We start from the raw sequence: 17,205 nt of genomic DNA on the forward strand, positions 1-17,205 counted from the left end.
AAGCTTTGCTTGCTACCAAATTACTACTACTACTACTACTACTACTACTACTACTACTACTCCTCCTCCTCCTCCTCCTCCTCCTCCTCCTCCTCCTCATCCTCAGCCCTAGCCTTCTTCCTCACACTCTCCCCATTATCGTCATCATCAACCCCCTCCGTGGTCGCCTTCCTCTTCCCCTTCCCATTCATCGCCACCACCACCCCCTCGCCCTCCTCCATCAGCCTCTGCTCCTGATCCTCCATCTTGACAAGCAACCTCGCATAATCAAACTCAACCCCCTTCACCACCTCCCCCAGCTTCTCCACCCTCTCTTCTAGTTGGAGCTGTCCAAGCGCGTCCCTATTGTGCACGTACAGCCTCTTCTTGAGCATCAACTTCCAGAGCGCGTACTCCTTCCTCTCCGTCGCAGTGGCAACTTTTTTGCTCTCGTCCAGGCCGATGCCCGGACGGACGGACTCTCCCAGCCGGGACATGAGCTGCATTTCCAGGACGCGATAAAACTGCCTCTTTGTAATCTTTGCCTCTTTGCGTACCTTTTCGGCGGCGGCCTCGTCGATAATGTTTTTGGGTACGGGCCCTGTTTTGGGGATCGGGGTGGAGGTGTTGATCTGGAGGGCTTGGAAGGAGGGGAGGGAACGCAAATGGCGGAGGTCGTTGATGTCGCGCATGTCGTCAAAGGCCTCGTTTGGGTCCTCGACGGTGATTTCCTTTGTGGGGGGGTGGAAGAGGTAGGTTTGGTAGACCGTGTGGTAGAGGCGGGAGCCGAGGGAGAGGTGCTGGAAGGGGGGGAGGATGAGGAACTGGGAGATGCGGGAGCGGCAGGGGAGGGTGGTGATGTCGATTGTGGGGGTGCCGAGGGGGAAGTCTTCCTTGATTACGATGGGGTCGTTGATTGGGGAGGGTGAAGAGGTGTTGTCAGAAAGGGGGGTGGTTGGTGGGGTTGGGGGGAGGTGGAGGAAGAAGAAGCGGTAGACGGTGGAGTAGCCGGCGAAGATGTAGGTTGGTTTCTTGTTGGAGGGGTCGGTTTTCTTTTGGTAGAGGAAGAAGACGGTCCAGTGGCCAGCGTCTTTGTCGTCGACGTTGATGGCGGTGCCGCCCTCGATGAAGAGGGGGACGAGGATCTGGATGCGCTTGACGAGCTGCTTGACGGCTGGGTCGGAGAGGGAGCCTTTCCAGACTTCAAAGCGGCCGGCCTTGTTGGTGAAGCTGGTGAGGAGCTCACCGGGGGGTGTCCAGTCGTCGCGGGGCTTGGCAAGTTCGGATTTCCAATCTTTCAGGGGTTGGAAGGCAACCTCGGGGAGGAACTCGGAGAGGACTTCCTTGATGTCGAGGGGTTCGGCGTCGCCTATGGCGGGGAACTGCTTGCTGAACTTGATCTGGAGGTTGGGGCGCATATCGGTCGCATTGTAGCGGAGGTTGATTTGGAGGTCTTGGTAGCCAAAGATTTCCTCCTCTTCGCCAAAGATGGGGTATGTGAATCTGGGGTGGAATTTGGACTCTTTGCCATTGGAGCCTGGGGCAACGAGAGAGATCACGAAAGCCTCGTTGGCGGAAGCCGTCCCTAGGTAGGTAAGGAAAGCTGGTTAGTAAATTGATTTGCGTGGAGTGAAGAAAGCTGGAGTAGCTTACAGGCGCCGTCGTCGTCGGCCATGGTGGTGATGCGGCTGGCGGTTGCTATAGGATGTATGCGGCTGGTATGCGGCTGGTAAGCAAAACAAAGCTCTGCGGCTGGTGAGGTTGTGCTGCTTGAATGCGACAACAAAAGCTTCAAGTCGTCGACGTGAAAGTGGTTCGCGACGCGCTCTAATCGTACGGCGCGTTCCACTGCGACGGTTTAATTGAAAGCTCGGGCCACCTTTGACATCCTTGCTGCCACTTGAGCTCCAACTGGCAACATTCACAACGTTCACAACTAGGTGAATAACAAGAGACTGTACGAAGTCCATGTGTTCACTGGCTACCCGATACCACAATACCCCTCATTCACACTGTCCAACCGAGATAACCCATCCTCTCCTCCTCGCAGTTCCTCGCAGTTTCCTCGCATTCTGCAATAACCAGCCCTTCCCAATCAAGACTTCCACCAGGGGTTCTCACCTCAATCTGTACAAGCCTAACTCAATCCAGCCAAGCGTAACGGGCTGGCGGGGCCGTCTTGTGCATCTTGCGGCCAGATCGTCCGCCATTGATCACCAACCTTTTTGCGCTTGCGACGACACCACCGTTATCTTTTTCTGTGCGGCCATCGCAAATTTGGTGGTTGGGCCCGTCTTGACCCTCATGAATCGACAAAGGGGTCTTTTCCGCTCTCCTCCTGCTTCCCCCGTCAAATAATAGATATACCTATTCAATTTCAAATATCTACCTGCCTGGTGCCCCATCATGAGTGGCTTAATCTTCCTCGTCGTGACCTCGGTAAGTTTGATGATGCGCCAGCCACCCCTCCCCGCGGCGATTTGTAAGACAACGGGCTAACTCACTGTTTCTCGTTTCCATAGGTGGTCATGGCCGTGGCGTATGTTCATCACAACCTTCTTCCTCAAGCCACCATCTAATTGACCCCCCTCTGTTCGCGTTTGTTACAGCTCCTTCCTCGCCGGCGCACTCCCCTTATCCATCAGCCTCACCCAATCCCAACTCCGCTTCGTCGCCTCCCTCGGCGCGGGTCTTTTAGTTGGATCATGCCTTATAGTCATTGTCCCCGAGGGCATAGAAGCCATCGCCTCCGCCTCCTCCGACCATCACCGCGACGATAATGCCCCGCACCGTCACCGTCGCGATGATCCCCCTCAGACCGAAGACGACGAGCTCCCAGCCTTCCACATCGGCCTCTCCCTCATCCTCGGCTTCGCCCTCATGTTCCTCATCGACCGCCTCCCCCGCCATCTAACAGACCGCTTCACCCCTCCCCCCCAATCCCGCCACGTATCCCTCGACAACCTCTCCACTCACCAACCCGATTCCGACCTCGAAGACGAGTCCTTCCTCGGGGGTTTGACACCCTCCCCGAAACAATCACGATCACTAGCAACGACAATAGGACTGGTGATCCACGCGGCAGCAGACGGTGTTGCGATGGGGGCGTCAGCGACAACATCAAACATGAACGTCGGCCTGATCATCTTCTTCGCCATTCTGGTCCACAAGGCCCCCGCGGCGTTTGGGCTCACGTCTACGCTGCTTAAGCAAGGGTTGAGCAAACGAGCGGCGAGGGTGCATCTCATGGTGTTCAGCCTGGCGGCACCGGTGGGGGCGCTGGTGACGTATTTCATGGTAGGCATGCTGGGGGGAGCATTTGGAGGGGGAGGAGGGGGAAGTGGTGGACGGGGATGCTGCTCTTGTTCAGCGGGGGACGTTTTTGTATGTGGCTATGCATGCTATGCAGGAGGAGAATTCTTTTGGGGTTGGGGGGGCATGATCATGCTGGGCAGGGAGGTGGGGGGGTTATTCAGAGGTTGGGAATGGGGGGGAATAGGAGGGGGGAGGTTGGAGTTGAGGGATACTTTGGGAACGGTGGTGGGGATGTTGCTGCCTTTGGCGACGAGGTTTGGGCATCATCATCATCATTAGGGGGAGGGGAGGTGATGTGTGGGTTTTTTTTTTCAGATGGCGTTATTGGGACAAGGGCGGGCTTGGATAGCGATGTTTATTGTTTCTGTGGGATAAAAAGGGGGGTGATGGGTGTGTATGATTATCAGCGTAGCAGTGGGGTTGAACGAAAGGCGTTGTTTTTACTAGGTAAGGGTCTAAATGTACGACTACCACTACCATGCTTGATCATACCAGGTTTCTTTTCCTGGCTTTATCACTGGTATATGGGAATGCATGCTTCCTCGCTCTGGAGACGTAACGTGTGTGTAAGATTTGGACTTCACATCGGTTCGGAAAGCAGGTCTCGAGTCAGGTTGTACAAAGTCGCCCTTTCCTTCCGTACCTTGATTACGGGCCCGAAATAAACCGGCCACATCCATGGAGGAAAGGCCTGTAGGTCCGCAGGGTCAGGGGGAAATCCATACAGGATTCTGAGATGGGTGGCTGAAAATGTTGCTCTTCGAAGCTACTACACTAACAAAGTTGGTGGTGAGGTGGGTGGTGTGGATATGCTTGTGCGTGTGTGCGGGGCGGATGGGCGGGCCTGGGGCTGGGACTGTTGGCCTGCTCCTGGTGGTGGGACGTTTCAGATTTTGGGGGAGGGGAGAGAAGTTATCAGGTTTTATTTGGGCATGTCCGGGTGTTTTGGGTTTTTGAGAGATGAAAGATGAGCGGCAGGTTTAGACGATCATTTTGTTATGACAGGAGGGGAGCGTTGGATGTTACGATGAATCGTTGGGGTGGGTGTCAAAGATGGATGGATGGATGGGATATTCAAGAATCTTAAGAATCTTTGGCAGACATCCGGGTTTTGACTTACACAGTTCAGTTTCAGTGACACCAGGGTTCGGATTTGGGAGCTGACTGCAGTTAATAATATATGGACTGCCTTTTTGCTGCAGGGCATGATGTAAATCCTAGAAATAATACCTGTTGTGTATAGGTAGGTTAATTTTCATGTGGGCTGTGATGCAATGTACCTAGCCAGGGACCTGTAGTTTAAGCAGACAGGACCTAGGGTCAGTCCGTTTACGCCGTGTTTGTTACCGTGGCGCTTTTCATACAATGAGCGGCGAAGAGGCGTGGGTTTGTATACCCAGTGATATTTCCAGCTAGGTGGTTGTTAGTTCGGGGGATGCCGCTGCTATTCTTGTTGTAGACAGATAGATGAATGTGTGAGATCGGTGCATGCATGACGGGCATGGAGATGAGGTAGGAGGTCGGGGGTGCCCTAGTAAAATGCAAACGCCGGATTTGCTTCTTGGACGAGTTCTGTGCGAAGGTCACTCCGGCCCGAAGGGGGGCAAAGTCAAAAGAGAAAGGGGGTGTTGCTCCATGTTATTGTTAGGTTGTGAGTTGAGATGGTGGATTCGAGAGGAGAGAAAGTCCCGTTGAGAGTCTCACGGGAGGGGGCTGGAGGGGGACCACCGCTAAGGCTGCTGCGGGTTTGGTGTGTCGCTCGCTGATGCTGATGCGATGCCGTGTTTTGATCACAGACTTAAGTAGAGATCCAAGAGTGAAAAATGTCATATGCCCAACTGCCAGCAACGGCCATGGCAACATATACCTGTCCAGCCAGATGGGCCAAACGGTAGTATTGCTCGATAACACATCGTCGCTGGCTCCATTCGAAGGGGTCTTGATCGCAGTGGTCTGCAGGTGGCGTAACTCCCTGGCTGGAGTCGCGGAGGGGCGCTGGGCGTGCAGGTTTAGGCTTGGGTGGGGCCCAACCGCTGACACACATAGAGAGAGAGAGGGCGGGCGGGTACCAAGTTACAAGTCCCAGTCTCGAACAGAACAGAGCAAAAGGAAAGGAAAAGGGACGCCCCCTTCCCGCCTCGTATTTCTTCTGCTTCACCTCCCCTTCTCAGCCTTCACTCGCACCCTCACCCTCACCCTCACCCTCACCTTCACCTCACTCACCCTTTGGTTTTGATGTGTAGCTAGTTATGGTTGTGTGTGTCTCGTAGCCATTCTTTGTTCCGTCATCCATCCCTTCTTTCCAAACGCCTCAGCTCGGGCAGCCCCAGCCGGACCCGTTCGAACTTGCGCGCGCGCGCGCCTCCCGTCGCCCTTAACAATTCCCTGTTTCGGTTTCGGCTCTGCCGTCTCCTCCTGCCAACTTTCAGATTGAATTGCCGGCCAACGCTGACCACCAACCACCACCACCACTACCAACCACCAACTGGCGACCTTCCCCCCCTGGCCTGGAACCTCCAGTCCTCTTCGGCCTCGACGACTTCAATTTTCTTTCTCTTGACACTTCCCCCCCCGTTCGAACCTCCGAGCTCCTCCCGTCACCGTGGCGATTTGGGTCGGGATATCCCGAGACTCACACCTTTAGCGGCTAGCGCTTCCCGGCACCCGCGACTCGAACATACCGCTGCCGTACTCGAAACTGCCCAAGTGTTCTTACGCCGCTCACTCTTTTTTTTGTGTACCTGGATTTCGTGAGGGTGTGGTGGAAGAGAAAAAAAAATCATTGCTTGGTCCCTGACATCACTGTCGTCTTTCTCTCGAATTCCCAGCCTGACCCGCCAGGCCGCCTCAACACCACCTACCTCTTCAACTGGTAGTGTGCCTACACATACGAAATGTCCTACAATCCTCCAATGAGTTTCTCCGAGAGGAGAGGGGCCGTCTTTAACGAGGAGTTGTCGCTGAATACACATCATGGCATCAAGAGCCTGGCGCAACCGCGTCCCAGAGGGCCACCAACACCGAGTATGAGCACGCCCGCGGCAGACTTCGATCAGGTTACCGGCTCTCCACCACCTCCACCCACGCCGGCGGCATCCCCAGGACCATCCAACTCGAGGCCGGATTGGAAGAGCGCCGACGAAACCGAGGAGGCCTACCTTGCTACGATTCGCCAGTACTTTGTCAAGTGCAACAGTGCTCAGAGGGGGCGGCTGCTGTCTGATCTGCTGAATCTCTGCACCAGTCAACAGCTGAGCTTTGTGCACCAGTTTGTCAGCCCGCTGCTGAAGAAGGATCCATTCACTACTCTCCCAGATGAACTGTGTCTTAGAGTTGGTCTCGCGCTCCCCGGCTTTGCGCCTTTGCATGTAACTGACCGTGTACCGCTTAGATCCTCTCGTTCATCGACGATCCCAAGGTGCTTGTGCGCGCATCGCAAGTGTCCCGAAGATGGCGGGATTTGCTGAGTGATGACATGACGTGGAAGAATCTATGCGTAAAGCACGATTATCAGCGTAGGATGTCGGAAGTCCAAGCTATGCGGGCAGAACTCTACGGTCATGCTCAGCGAGACGACGGTGCGGCCGCCGGGGACTGTTCCGGCGCGCTCACGTCCAACTCGCTACCCACGTCGTTTGGAAGCAGCACCGGCGCGCGGCCGAGGCTCACGTCGTACAAGTCACACTTTAAGCAGAGATATCTGGTTGATGTGGCTTGGAGGACGGGCGGGCGGAACATCTCCAAGAATCTCACCCAGGATGGCGGTGTGGTCACGAGTCTGCATTTGACCTCCAAGTACATCATTGTGGCTCTTGATAATGCCAGGATCCACGTGTTTGATACCGAAGGAAACGCGCTTCGCACCCTGCAGGGCCATGTGATGGGTGTCTGGGCTATGGTGCCCTGGGATGATATCCTGGTCAGTGGTGGCTGTGACAGAGAGGTTCGGGTTTGGGACCTGACGACTGGGTAAGTTTCATCATGGGTTTGGTGGTCATTCGGTTCTGGGCTAACTTTTGGATCACAGAAACTGCCTGCATACGCTTAGGGGTCACACCTCCACGGTCCGCTGTCTTAAGATGTCAGATGCCAACACGGCCATTTCCGGATCCAGAGACACGACCCTTCGGGTTTGGGATATCAGAAACGGCACACTGATCAAGCTGCTTGTCGGCCACCAGGCCAGCGTCCGGTGTTTGGAGATCAAGGGTGATATCGTGGTGTCTGGCAGTTATGATACCACCGCCAAGGTGTGGAGTATTTCCGAAGGTCGCTGCCTTCACACGCTTTCGGGGCATTACAGCCAAATCTATGCAATCGCCTTTGATGGCTACCGGGTGGCGACTGGCAGTCTTGACACTAGTGTCAGGATTTGGAATGCGCAGACAGGGTAGGTTTCCATCTGACCTCTCGTCAAAAGTCCAATGCTAACTAACACAATTCCACAGTGAATGTCAAGCTGTTCTCCAAGGCCACACCTCCCTCGTGGGTCAACTGCAAATGCGCGGCGGCACACTCGTCACGGGCGGCAGTGATGGCTCTGTGAGAGTATGGTCGCTCGAGAGATTCTGCCCTATTCACCGGCTCGCCGCCCACGACAACAGCGTGACGAGCTTGCAATTTGACGACACGAGGGTTGTCAGCGGAGGTAGCGACGGGCGAGTCAAGGTCTGGGATCTCAAGACTGGCCAGCTGGTTCGCGAGCTTATCACGCAGGGCGAGGCTGTGTGGAGGGTTGCGTTTGAGGATGAGAAGTGCGTCGCGATGGCGCTGAAGAATAGCCGGACCGTCATGGAGGTAAGCACCCTCCCCTTTTTTCGTCCTGAGCACGCAGCGGAATATTGACATGTGTACAGGTTTGGAACTTCTCGCCACCAGAAGAAATGCTCAACGACCGCCCTGTTATCCCATTAAAGAGAACCCTCGACGCCCCAGCACCAGACGGCAGCAGACCACTCAGCGCCTTTGCTCTGGACTACCGGGGTGCTGGAAGCAGTAGTAGCGGCAATGGAATGCTTGACGTCGATATGCCCGACGCAGGACCGTCCACCGCGCCACTTCAACAGAGCGGTGGCATGTTTTTCCGGGATCCATGAATACGAGATGATTCTCAACGCTATGGTACATACACACATACACTTATGATGTGAAGTGAGAAAGGGGGTTTATCATTGTTGGCGTCATCCGCTGATTTGCTTATTTTCTTTTTTGGCTGGTTATTATTTTTGCGCATACCCCCATTCTTGTTGGTTTATTATCTTTTGGGTCTCAACGGCTACATGATCGTTCTGTATCGAATTGGGAGGGGCGGGGGGAGGGGGGGGTGGTTGGTCGTATGGAAACGAAGGGTATCGACTGGATGGAGTTTTTTGTTATGTTTGTTGTATGTTGGTTATTAGGAAACTGGAGGGAGGAAATATGTGATAGCGCATTGTTATGGCGTTGTTTTTTTGTTACACACTTATTTCTCTCTCATCTTCAGGCTTTCTTTTTTGGACGGTGCTGTCAACTCTGTATAGAAGACAGCCGAATAAATATGAGAGCAGTGGTTTTATTATCAGACATGAATGAGAGCTGACGGTGGTGGTGGTGTAAAGTGGAGGGGGTTTGAGAGGGATGAGTGTGGGGTGAGCTGAGTGAGTGGATTCCGTTGCTGATATCATTTGCATTGGGCGTCGGGGGGGGTGTATCGGTGTCTTATCAGATCGGTCGGGTCGGTTCGGATGGGCCGGAGAGCGATGCGGTGCGGCGGTGTTTTGTGTCCAAGTACGGAGTAAGACTTTTATCCACCCGTGTATAGACGAGAAAGAGAGAGAGAGTAAAATATATATTCTCGTCTTTTGTCCTTGATATCTTGAATTGAAAAGCTGCCAGGCCTTAACTCCGAACCTACTCCGTTCACTGGTGGAGTTCCCAAGTCCCTGTCATGGAAGATGAAGTCAGCGGACATAGCACGGACAAGATGTGTTTCTAGATCTGAGATTTGGTGACACCAAATCTAAAATGCTTACGGGACTTCCCCCCGTGGGCTCCGATAGGGACTTTTCTTCCACGAAGGTTGATAATACCGTAGCAATTGACTAAGAAAGAGCGATTTTTTTTATTCCATAAAATAAAAAGGGCCGAGAATGCGCAAAAACAGCTCTGGAAAAGTCCCACTCTTGAGGTTCGGTTGTATCCGTGCTTGCGGCCCCTCTTGTGTGGTGCTGTCACTGTTGGAAATGCTGGCAGGTGGGGACTTTTTGCAGCAAAGGGAGAAACCCCCAACCATGTCTGGCTTCGCTTAAACAAGGCTAGCGCGTAGATTCTCAACAAGCATCACCGCCCCCCAACGCCAAAAACTTGGGGGACCCATTCCTTTTTTGCAGTGCTGCTGTGCTGTTGCTGGGCCCTGCTGTTGCTGAGAAGCTGCCACACCTACCTCTCCCACCCTATCCAGCTCCCGACATCGCGGTCCCTTCTCGCTTGGACCTGACCATCCCTCTCCGTCCTCTTTTTTTTTTTTCCCTTCACCTTCTTTTTCCCTTTTTTTTTCATTGCGCAACCAACCCTACCCCCCATCACACAAAATGTTCTCGCGAGCCACCCGGTTAACAAGGACGCTGCCCGTCCGCGTTGCTGCTGCCCGCGCCAGCCCCGTCACGGCTTCGCTTGCCCGGAGGACCGTCACCACCAATGCCGCTTCGGCGCAGGTTGACAAGAGCTCCGTCCCCCAGGTATGTTCAGTGTGGAGGTGTAGCAGCTTGTGTCATGAGTAGGAACTGTGCTTTCCGGACCCACCGGGATGCTTGGATATCGAGGGGACATTATCGTTTGCATTGGGGGAATGTTTGCGATATATCTCTTTTATTTGCGAACGTTGTCAAATCGCTCTTTTTTTATTGTTGAGGTTTTGCGTCACTTTTTTTTTCGTCTTGTCACTGATATTGTTATTATCACGACAACAGTCCGAAGATGAGCCCTTCCATGTCACCCTTTCCGACGAGAGCTTCGAGACGTACGAGCTCGACCCCCCACCTTACCAGCTTGAGGTTACCAAGAAGCAGTTGAAGCAGATGTATAAGGATATGGTTGTCGTCAGGTATGAAAGGCACATGGGTTTTCGGAGGTCCGTGATCTTTGTGCTGACGCAACGATACCGGATCATAGACAAATGGAGATGGCTGCCGACAGACTATACAAGGAGAAGAAGATTCGGGGTTTCTGCCACCTCTCCACCGGTCAGGAGGCCGTCGCCGTCGGTATTGAGCATGCGATCAACAAGTCGGACGATGTCATCACCTCTTACAGATGCCACGGTTTCGCCTATATGAGAGGCGGCACTGTGCGCTCCATCATTGGCGAGCTTCTTGGTCGCCGTGAGGGTATTGCGTACGGCAAGGGCGGTTCTATGCACATGTTCGCCAAGGGCTTTTATGGCGGCAACGGCATTGTCGGCGCTCAGGTGCCTGTCGGTGCCGGGTTGGCTTTTGCCCAGAAGTATACCGGTGGCAAGAAGGCTACTATTATCCTGTATGGTGATGGTGCTTCCAACCAGGGTCAGGTGTTTGAGGCTTTCAACATGGCCAAGCTTTGGAAGTTGCCCGCCCTTTTCGGGTGCGAGAGTGAGTTTCCAGACACTGCTACGAACATAAGGGTCATTGCTAACATTGTGGCTCTCAGACAACAAGTACGGTATGGGTACCTCCGCTGCCCGCTCCTCCGCCCTGACCGACTACTACAAGCGCGGCCAGTACATCCCCGGTCTCAAGGTCAACGGCATGGACGTCCTTGCGGTCAAGGCGGCCGTCCAGTACGGCAAGCAGTGGACTGAGGAGGACAATGGTCCGTTGGTTCTCGAGTACGTGACCTACCGCTACGGTGGTCATAGTATGTCGGACCCCGGCACCACCTACCGCACCCGTGAGGAAATTCAGCGTATGCGGTCCACCAACGATCCCATCGCCGGCCTCAAGCAGCACATTCTCGACTGGGGCGTAGCCCAGGAGGACGAGCTCAAGAACATCGACAAGGAGGCGCGCAGCTTCGTCAACGAGGAGGTGGCCGCCGCCGAGGCCATGGCCGTCCCTGAGGCCACCCCCAAGATCCTGTACGAGGACATTTACGTCAGAGGCTCCGAGCCCGATTTCATCCGTGGCCGCATCCTGGATGAGAACTACTACTTCAAGCAGTAAATGGTTGGAGAGTAGAGTGGCGGTGAGGTGGTGAGGTGGTGAGGGGTTGAACAAGAGGAAAAGAGAGAGAGAGAGAGAGAGAGCCGCTATACAAACAGTGAAATTACTCGAGCTTTGCCGCTGAGCATTTGGTTTTTTTCTCGTGTGGTTGGCCTTTTTTTGTACATTACCTTCCTAATCGTCCGTCATAGAGCTTTCGGAGGGAAAAATACGGTTATGAAGAAAATGATTTTTGAGATTTGGGAATGGGACAATGGTGCTTTTCTTTTCTATTTGCTTTGCGTTTTGCGACTGAGTAATGCTTAGAATATGCGGACGGTGGTATACATATGGGATTGAGAAGGATATTTTCACATGGAGGGCAAGTCCCTCGATGCATTAAGCTGATGCCTAAGCTGGGACCCTTCGATGCTGCCTGAGGATGAACAAAATGGCCCACTTTGCTCATGTGACCATGCTACTTTACGCGAGAAGATTAGGGGAGGGAAAACGCGTCGGAAGCGCGTCATTCTTGTCCTTCCAATTGGTTTGTCGTCGTACATACCTGCCGATTTGAAGCACCCTGTCACCGCTGCCCGCCTGCCGCCCTGCCTGCTGCCTATTATTGTTATTATTATTATCATCATCATTATTGGACGTGGACTTTTTTTTCTGGTTTTTTTGCGACTACTTTTTATAAAACACTTGCTAGTTCTAGCAACAACAAATTCAAGAAAAGCTGGCTCCTCGGCTTTTGTCATTTTTGTCTTTTACTGCGATCTTCCCGCGACAGCAACAACTTTTACGACGAGGATTTTATTGCTCGAGGGCATTGTTTAGTGCTGGTGGTGGGTTGATTACGATGCCTCCTAAGGGGAGTAGGCAGGCTACGTTGGGGTATGTATTGCCTGGTTGGGAGGAGGGGCGGTTGTTTTGTTTGCGATTTATTGGGGCAGAGAGGACAGTTGGGACTGACTGAGTTGAACGGTACAGGAAATTCTTCACCCAGGCCAACGGCGCTGCGATTCCGGAGCCAAAGGTGGTGACGCAAAATAAAACGCAGACGAAGTTGAGTTTTTCAACCAAGGTGGGGGAGGAGCAGAGCCCCAAGAGGAAGAAGAAGGATGAAGAGGAGGAGGTGAGCTCTGATGCTGAGGGGGGAGAGGAGGGGGTTAAACCGGTGGAGAAGAAGAAGAAACGGGGCCGGCCTGTTAAGGCTGCCATCATCACTACGACGGAAAAGAAGACGAGAAAGAAGGAGGTTGATGAGGATGGGGATGAGAGCATGGAGGATGCGGAACCTGCTCAGAAAAAAGCGAGGAAGGGGGGGAGGAGGGTGGTGAGGGATGAGGAGGATGGGGATGAGAGTATGGAGGATGCGCCGGCGCCGGTTGAGGATGGCAGGGTGTCCTCGCCGGAGGGGTATCAGTATGAGAAGGGGAGTGAGCCGAGGATGTTGAATGGGACGCCGAAGAAGAGGCAGGGGAAGAAGGTGAGACAGGATGAGAAGGAGTGGAATCTGGGGGTGGAGTCGCCGGAGGGGTATGATTATAAGGGTGGGAGTCCGCCGAAGCTTTTTAAGGGGGATAGGTTGGTTGCTGTTGGGGGGAAGAAGGTTGGGAAGGAGGAGGCGGGGAAGAAAGAGGGGGAGAAGGCCGGGGAGAAGGCGGTTGAGAAGGAGGAGGAGGTTGTCAAGGAGGGAGAGGAGACGGCGTCCTCAGCTTCGGATGTGGAGATGGAGGAGGAGGAGGAGAAGCCGGAGGTGGCCAAGAAGGCGAGGCAGAAGGTGCAGGCTACGCTTAAGAGTGCTGATGAGCATCCTTTTCCTGACTGGAAGGCTGGGGAGCCGGTGCCGTATGCTGCTCTCTGCACTACGTTTTCGCTGGTGGAGCTCACGACGAAGAGGCTGGAGATTATGGCGCACTGTGCGCTGTTTTTGAGACAGGTTTTGAGGCTCACGCCGGATGATCTTTTGCCGGTGGTGCTGCTTATGATCAACAAGCTTGCTCCTGACTATGCGGGTATCGAGCTGGGCATCGGAGAGAGTTTGATCATGAAGGCTATCGGAGAGTCGACGGGCAGAAGTCTGGCGATTATCAAGCAGGATCAGAAGGAGATTGGTGATCTGGGCTTGGTGGCGGTCAAGAGCAGGTCGACGCAGCCGACCATGTTTAAACCAAAGCCATTGACTGTTAGGGGTGTGCTGAAGGGGCTGATGGGCATTGCCACGACAACGGGCAATGGAGCTCAGGGGAGGAAGGTGGATGGGATCAAGAAACTGCTTTCCCAGGCTGATGCCAACGGGGCGAAGAAGGTTGATATCACCAAGGACAAGGGCGGGCCGAGTGAAGCCAAGTATCTGGTCAGGTTCCTGGAGGGGAAGCTGAGATTGGGTCTGGCGGAGAAGTCGGTCATTGTCAGCTTGTCACAGGCGGTAGTTGCGCACGAGGCGGCTCAAAAGGGGGTTGCGCCCAGTGCGGCTGACTTTGAGAAGGGCGAGGCGATCCTCAAGACTGTCTACAGCGAGCTGCCAAGCTACGATGTCATCATTCCGGCTATGGTTGAGCACGGGATCATGAACCTGAGGGATCACTGCAAGTTGAGGCCTGGTGTTCCCCTCAAGCCTATGTTGGCCAATCCTACCAAGGCTATCACCGAGGTTCTGGACCGGTTTGAGAACAAGCTTTTCACTTGCGAGTACAAGTACGATGGTGAAAGAGCGCAGATTCATTATGTGGCCAAGGACACTGCTGAAGAGCTCAGCCAGTCGGCCGCGAATGCCAGCAAGGAGGTGGGTAATGGTGTTGCGGCGATCTTCTCGAGAAACTCGGAGGATCTGTCCAAGAAGTACCCTGACGTCTTGGCCAAGCTGTCTACTTGGGTCAAGGATGACACGAAGAGCTTTGTCTTGGACTGCGAGTCGGTTGCTTGGGATGTGGATGAGAAGAAGGTGTTGCCTTTCCAGCAGCTGATGACGCGCAAGAAGAAGGACGTCAAGATTGAGGAAGTCAAGGTCAAGGTTTGCGTCTTTGCGTTCGATCTGCTTTATCTGAACGGGGAGGCGGTGGTGAACAAGTCGCTCAGGGAGAGGAGGGAGCTGTTGTACAAGTCGTTTACTCCTGTCGAGGGCGAGTTTGCGTTTGCGACGTCGATGAATGGGCAGGAGCTGGATGAGATTCAGACGTTCTTGGATGAGTCGGTCAAGGCTTCGTGTGAGGGGTTGATGGTGAAGATGCTGGATGGGGAGGAGAGCGGGTATGAGCCTAGTAAGAGGTCGAGGAATTGGTTGAAGGTGTGTTTGGTCTTTCATTCCACATCGTCACAGGCGAGCAAAAAGTGTGCTAATGTAAAACAGATCAAGAAAGACTACCTCGCCGGCATCGGCGACTCGCTCGACCTCGTCGTCCTCGGCGCCTACTTTGGCAAGGGCAAGCGCACCTCTGTCTACGGCGCCTTTTTGCTGGCGTGCTACAACCCCGGCACGGACACGTACGAAACGGTCTGCAACATTGGCACCGGCTTCAGCGAGGCTGTGCTCGAGGAGCTGCATGCCCAGCTCTCCAAGATCACGATTGATCGCCCCAAGCCGTTTTACGCCCACAGCAGCGGGGGCCAGCACCAGCCGGACGTGTGGTTTGAACCTAAATATGTCTGGGAGGTCAAGACGGCGGACTTGACGCTGAGCCCGAGGTACAAGGCGGGGATGAAGGAGGGGGTTGACCCGAGCGGGGAGAAGGGGATCAGCTTGAGGTTTCCGAGGTTTATCAAGGTGAGGGATGACAAGAAGCCGGACGAGGCGACGAGCAGTCGGCAGGTGGCGGAGATGTATCGGAAGCAGGAGAGTGTGAGTAAGAGCAAGGGGCCGAGTGTGGATGATGATTTTGAGTATTAGGTACTCATTGGAGGAGGGGTGTTTCTTGTTGTATAATATTTTCGTCTTTATCATAAAAGTGAAGCATGGGAGTTTAGATGATAATCAGTCGTTGATATTGAGAGTTGTGGTGGTGGTTTTTTTTTTTTTTTTAGGCATTTTTGGTTTTTGGCAAAGTGTATATGTATGGTCATGCCTGAGAAAAAAAAGGAATTGGTGTTTACTTTAGTTTTTTTAACATCAATTGATGGAGGTATCTTACCTTTGGGGAGGTCGGTAGGTAAATGGTAGGAGTTGGGTAAGGGGATTAGGGAAGGATATTTGTGACGACTGAAAGGGGTTGGTGATGCTGAGAATGAGGTGAGCGGTGATTTTGGTGGAACATATCAAGGGAAGGGTGTAGATAAAAAAGGAGGAGAAAACATGGTGGGTTGTGAGATGAGTGAAGGCCTGCTGATAGACCTTTAACCGAGTGTGAAATGACAATCGGGGTTTGGTGTGCTGTGAGTCAACTCATGAAAATAGTATAAAAAGACAAAAATTTGTTCTTGTTCCAATTCACCGGTGTGCTTTGTTGATGAAGGGGTCTCTCTGGGAGGACTTTGCGATGTATGTTTCCCTGTGACACCTCACAGACATGATCATAAAGTAGGGGTGATGTTGGTATAATCAGTTGTAATGTTACATGCCTCTTTCTCTTTTGTACATGCAGCAATAAAGCCACGGGCTGTCTCTCTCTGTCTCTCTCTCTTTTTAATACATCATCACACATGTTGTTGGTCTTGCCCAACCCATCCAACCTCTCCTCTTCCCCTCCCAATCAGATATAGCAAAACCATTCTTTCAAACAACCCAAATCCCCCACTTCCCCTCCTTACTCCATCACCACAGTAGCACCCAACTCCTTCATCGTCGCGACAATCTTCTCGGCCTCGTCCTTTGGTACCGACTCCTTCATGAGCTTGGGCGCGCTCTCGACAAACTTCTTGGAGTCTACTAGGGAGAGACCGAGCAGGTTCTTGACCTCCTTGATGACCTTGGGCTTGGCGCCGGCGTCAAAGGCCATGAGCTTGACGGAGAAGAGGGTCTTTTCGGCGGCGGCCGGGGCGGCGTCCTCGGCTTCTTCGACGGCAGCGGGGGCGGCGGCTGGGGCGGCGGCGGCAGCGAAGCCACCGACGGGGAGGTCGGGGATGTTGAGACGGGACTATAGGTAGGGAAGGAAAGAAAAAGGCCACGTTAGTGACATGGTCTTCTTGTAATGTAGTCCCGTTCCGGTTATTGAATTCGGTTATCGGTGGTGGTAATTTGATATTGCCCCTCCAACCGTGTATATAATCCCCTCCTGGGAACATAATCCTACCTTCAAGCTCGCAACAAGGTCGGCCGTCTCCAAGAGGGTCAATTGGCTAATCTGGTCGACGATGGCCGAGATCTTGGGGCTGGTCTCGGTTGAGTTGTATCTCCTTTGGAGGGCCACGGCGGAGGAGGTACGGAGGGGTGTTCTGGCGGCGGTGGTGCGGAGCTGGCGGACGCAGGATTGCGCGGCGTATCTGCACGAGACGGACATTTTGATCTGGATTGTGAAGTGAGAGGTTCGAGGTGGTGAGCTTGTGGGTGGCTACGGCCGTGCTGGTTCTCTTCCGTCTTCGTCGTCGTGAATCCCGGAGATTTTTTCGCCCGTCGTTGAACGAAAAGTTCTGGCTGGCGGTTGATTGGCTGGGAAGCTTGGGCGCAGGGGTGTTCGTCTGGAGAGCTTGGCAATATGATGTTTAAGAAAGCTTGGGCCATCTACTCTGTACCTTAAAGGTCTTGCACTGGAGCAAAATAAATCCGGTGTGCTGAAGGGCGCTGTTTTGGCGCTGTGACAAGGGACGGCTTCAGTGCCCG

General features: G+C 53.7%; 6 protein-coding genes across 6 annotated transcripts; 4 read left to right on the forward strand and 2 right to left on the reverse strand.

Moving 5' to 3' along the window:
* Positions 1-56: 56 nt before the first annotated feature.
* On the reverse strand, positions 57-1,933 carry HAT1 (histone acetyltransferase 1; the record flags this gene model as incomplete). The annotated part of the gene is made up of 2 exons (XM_062950621.1): positions 1,633-1,933; positions 57-1,564 (listed from the first exon to the last, which is right to left on the reverse strand). The coding sequence occupies exons 1-2, from the start codon at positions 1,652-1,654 to the stop codon at positions 57-59; spliced, it is 1,530 nt and encodes a 509-aa protein (XP_062796649.1). The 5' UTR covers positions 1,655-1,933.
* On the forward strand, positions 1,819-4,113 carry QC764_710030 (uncharacterized protein). The gene is made up of 3 exons (XM_062950622.1): positions 1,819-2,418; positions 2,502-2,518; positions 2,589-4,113. The coding sequence occupies exons 1-3, from the start codon at positions 2,386-2,388 to the stop codon at positions 3,571-3,573; spliced, it is 1,035 nt and encodes a 344-aa protein (XP_062796650.1). The 5' UTR covers positions 1,819-2,385; the 3' UTR covers positions 3,574-4,113.
* Positions 4,114-5,381: 1,268 nt separating this feature from the next.
* On the forward strand, positions 5,382-9,136 carry QC764_710000 (uncharacterized protein). Its single transcript, XM_062950619.1, is given in 6 exon segments — positions 5,382-6,626; positions 6,686-7,263; positions 7,322-7,684; positions 7,743-8,091; positions 8,151-8,601; positions 8,612-9,136. The coding sequence occupies 5 exon segments, from the start codon at positions 6,189-6,191 to the stop codon at positions 8,388-8,390; spliced, it is 1,968 nt and encodes a 655-aa protein (XP_062796651.1). The 5' UTR covers positions 5,382-6,188; the 3' UTR covers positions 8,391-8,601; positions 8,612-9,136.
* Positions 9,137-9,554: 418 nt separating this feature from the next.
* PDA1 (alpha subunit of pyruvate dehydrogenase) lies at positions 9,555-11,468 on the forward strand (the record flags this gene model as incomplete). The annotated part of the gene is made up of 4 exons (XM_062950623.1): positions 9,555-10,010; positions 10,242-10,375; positions 10,444-10,898; positions 10,957-11,468. The coding sequence occupies exons 1-4, from the start codon at positions 9,864-9,866 to the stop codon at positions 11,466-11,468; spliced, it is 1,248 nt and encodes a 415-aa protein (XP_062796652.1). The 5' UTR covers positions 9,555-9,863.
* Positions 11,469-12,309: 841 nt separating this feature from the next.
* On the forward strand, positions 12,310-15,454 carry cdc17 (ATP-dependent DNA ligase Cdc17; the record flags this gene model as incomplete). Its single annotated transcript, XM_062950624.1, has 3 exons — positions 12,310-12,344; positions 12,441-14,739; positions 14,803-15,454. The coding sequence occupies 3 exons, from the start codon at positions 12,310-12,312 to the stop codon at positions 15,337-15,339; spliced, it is 2,871 nt and encodes a 956-aa protein (XP_062796653.1). The 3' UTR covers positions 15,340-15,454.
* A 526-nt stretch (positions 15,455-15,980) lies between these two features.
* On the reverse strand, positions 15,981-17,173 carry MNP1 (54S ribosomal protein L12, mitochondrial). Its single transcript, XM_062950625.1, has 2 exons — positions 16,679-17,173; positions 15,981-16,522 (listed from the first exon to the last, which is right to left on the reverse strand). The coding sequence occupies exons 1-2, from the start codon at positions 16,883-16,885 to the stop codon at positions 16,193-16,195; spliced, it is 537 nt and encodes a 178-aa protein (XP_062796654.1). The 5' UTR covers positions 16,886-17,173; the 3' UTR covers positions 15,981-16,192.
* Positions 17,174-17,205: the final 32 nt, after the last annotated feature.

This window comes from Podospora pseudoanserina, assembly GCF_035222485.1.
Source record: "Podospora pseudoanserina strain CBS 124.78 chromosome 7 map unlocalized CBS124.78p_7, whole genome shotgun sequence".
Classification (NCBI taxonomy): Eukaryota; Fungi; Ascomycota; class Sordariomycetes; order Sordariales; family Podosporaceae; genus Podospora; species Podospora pseudoanserina.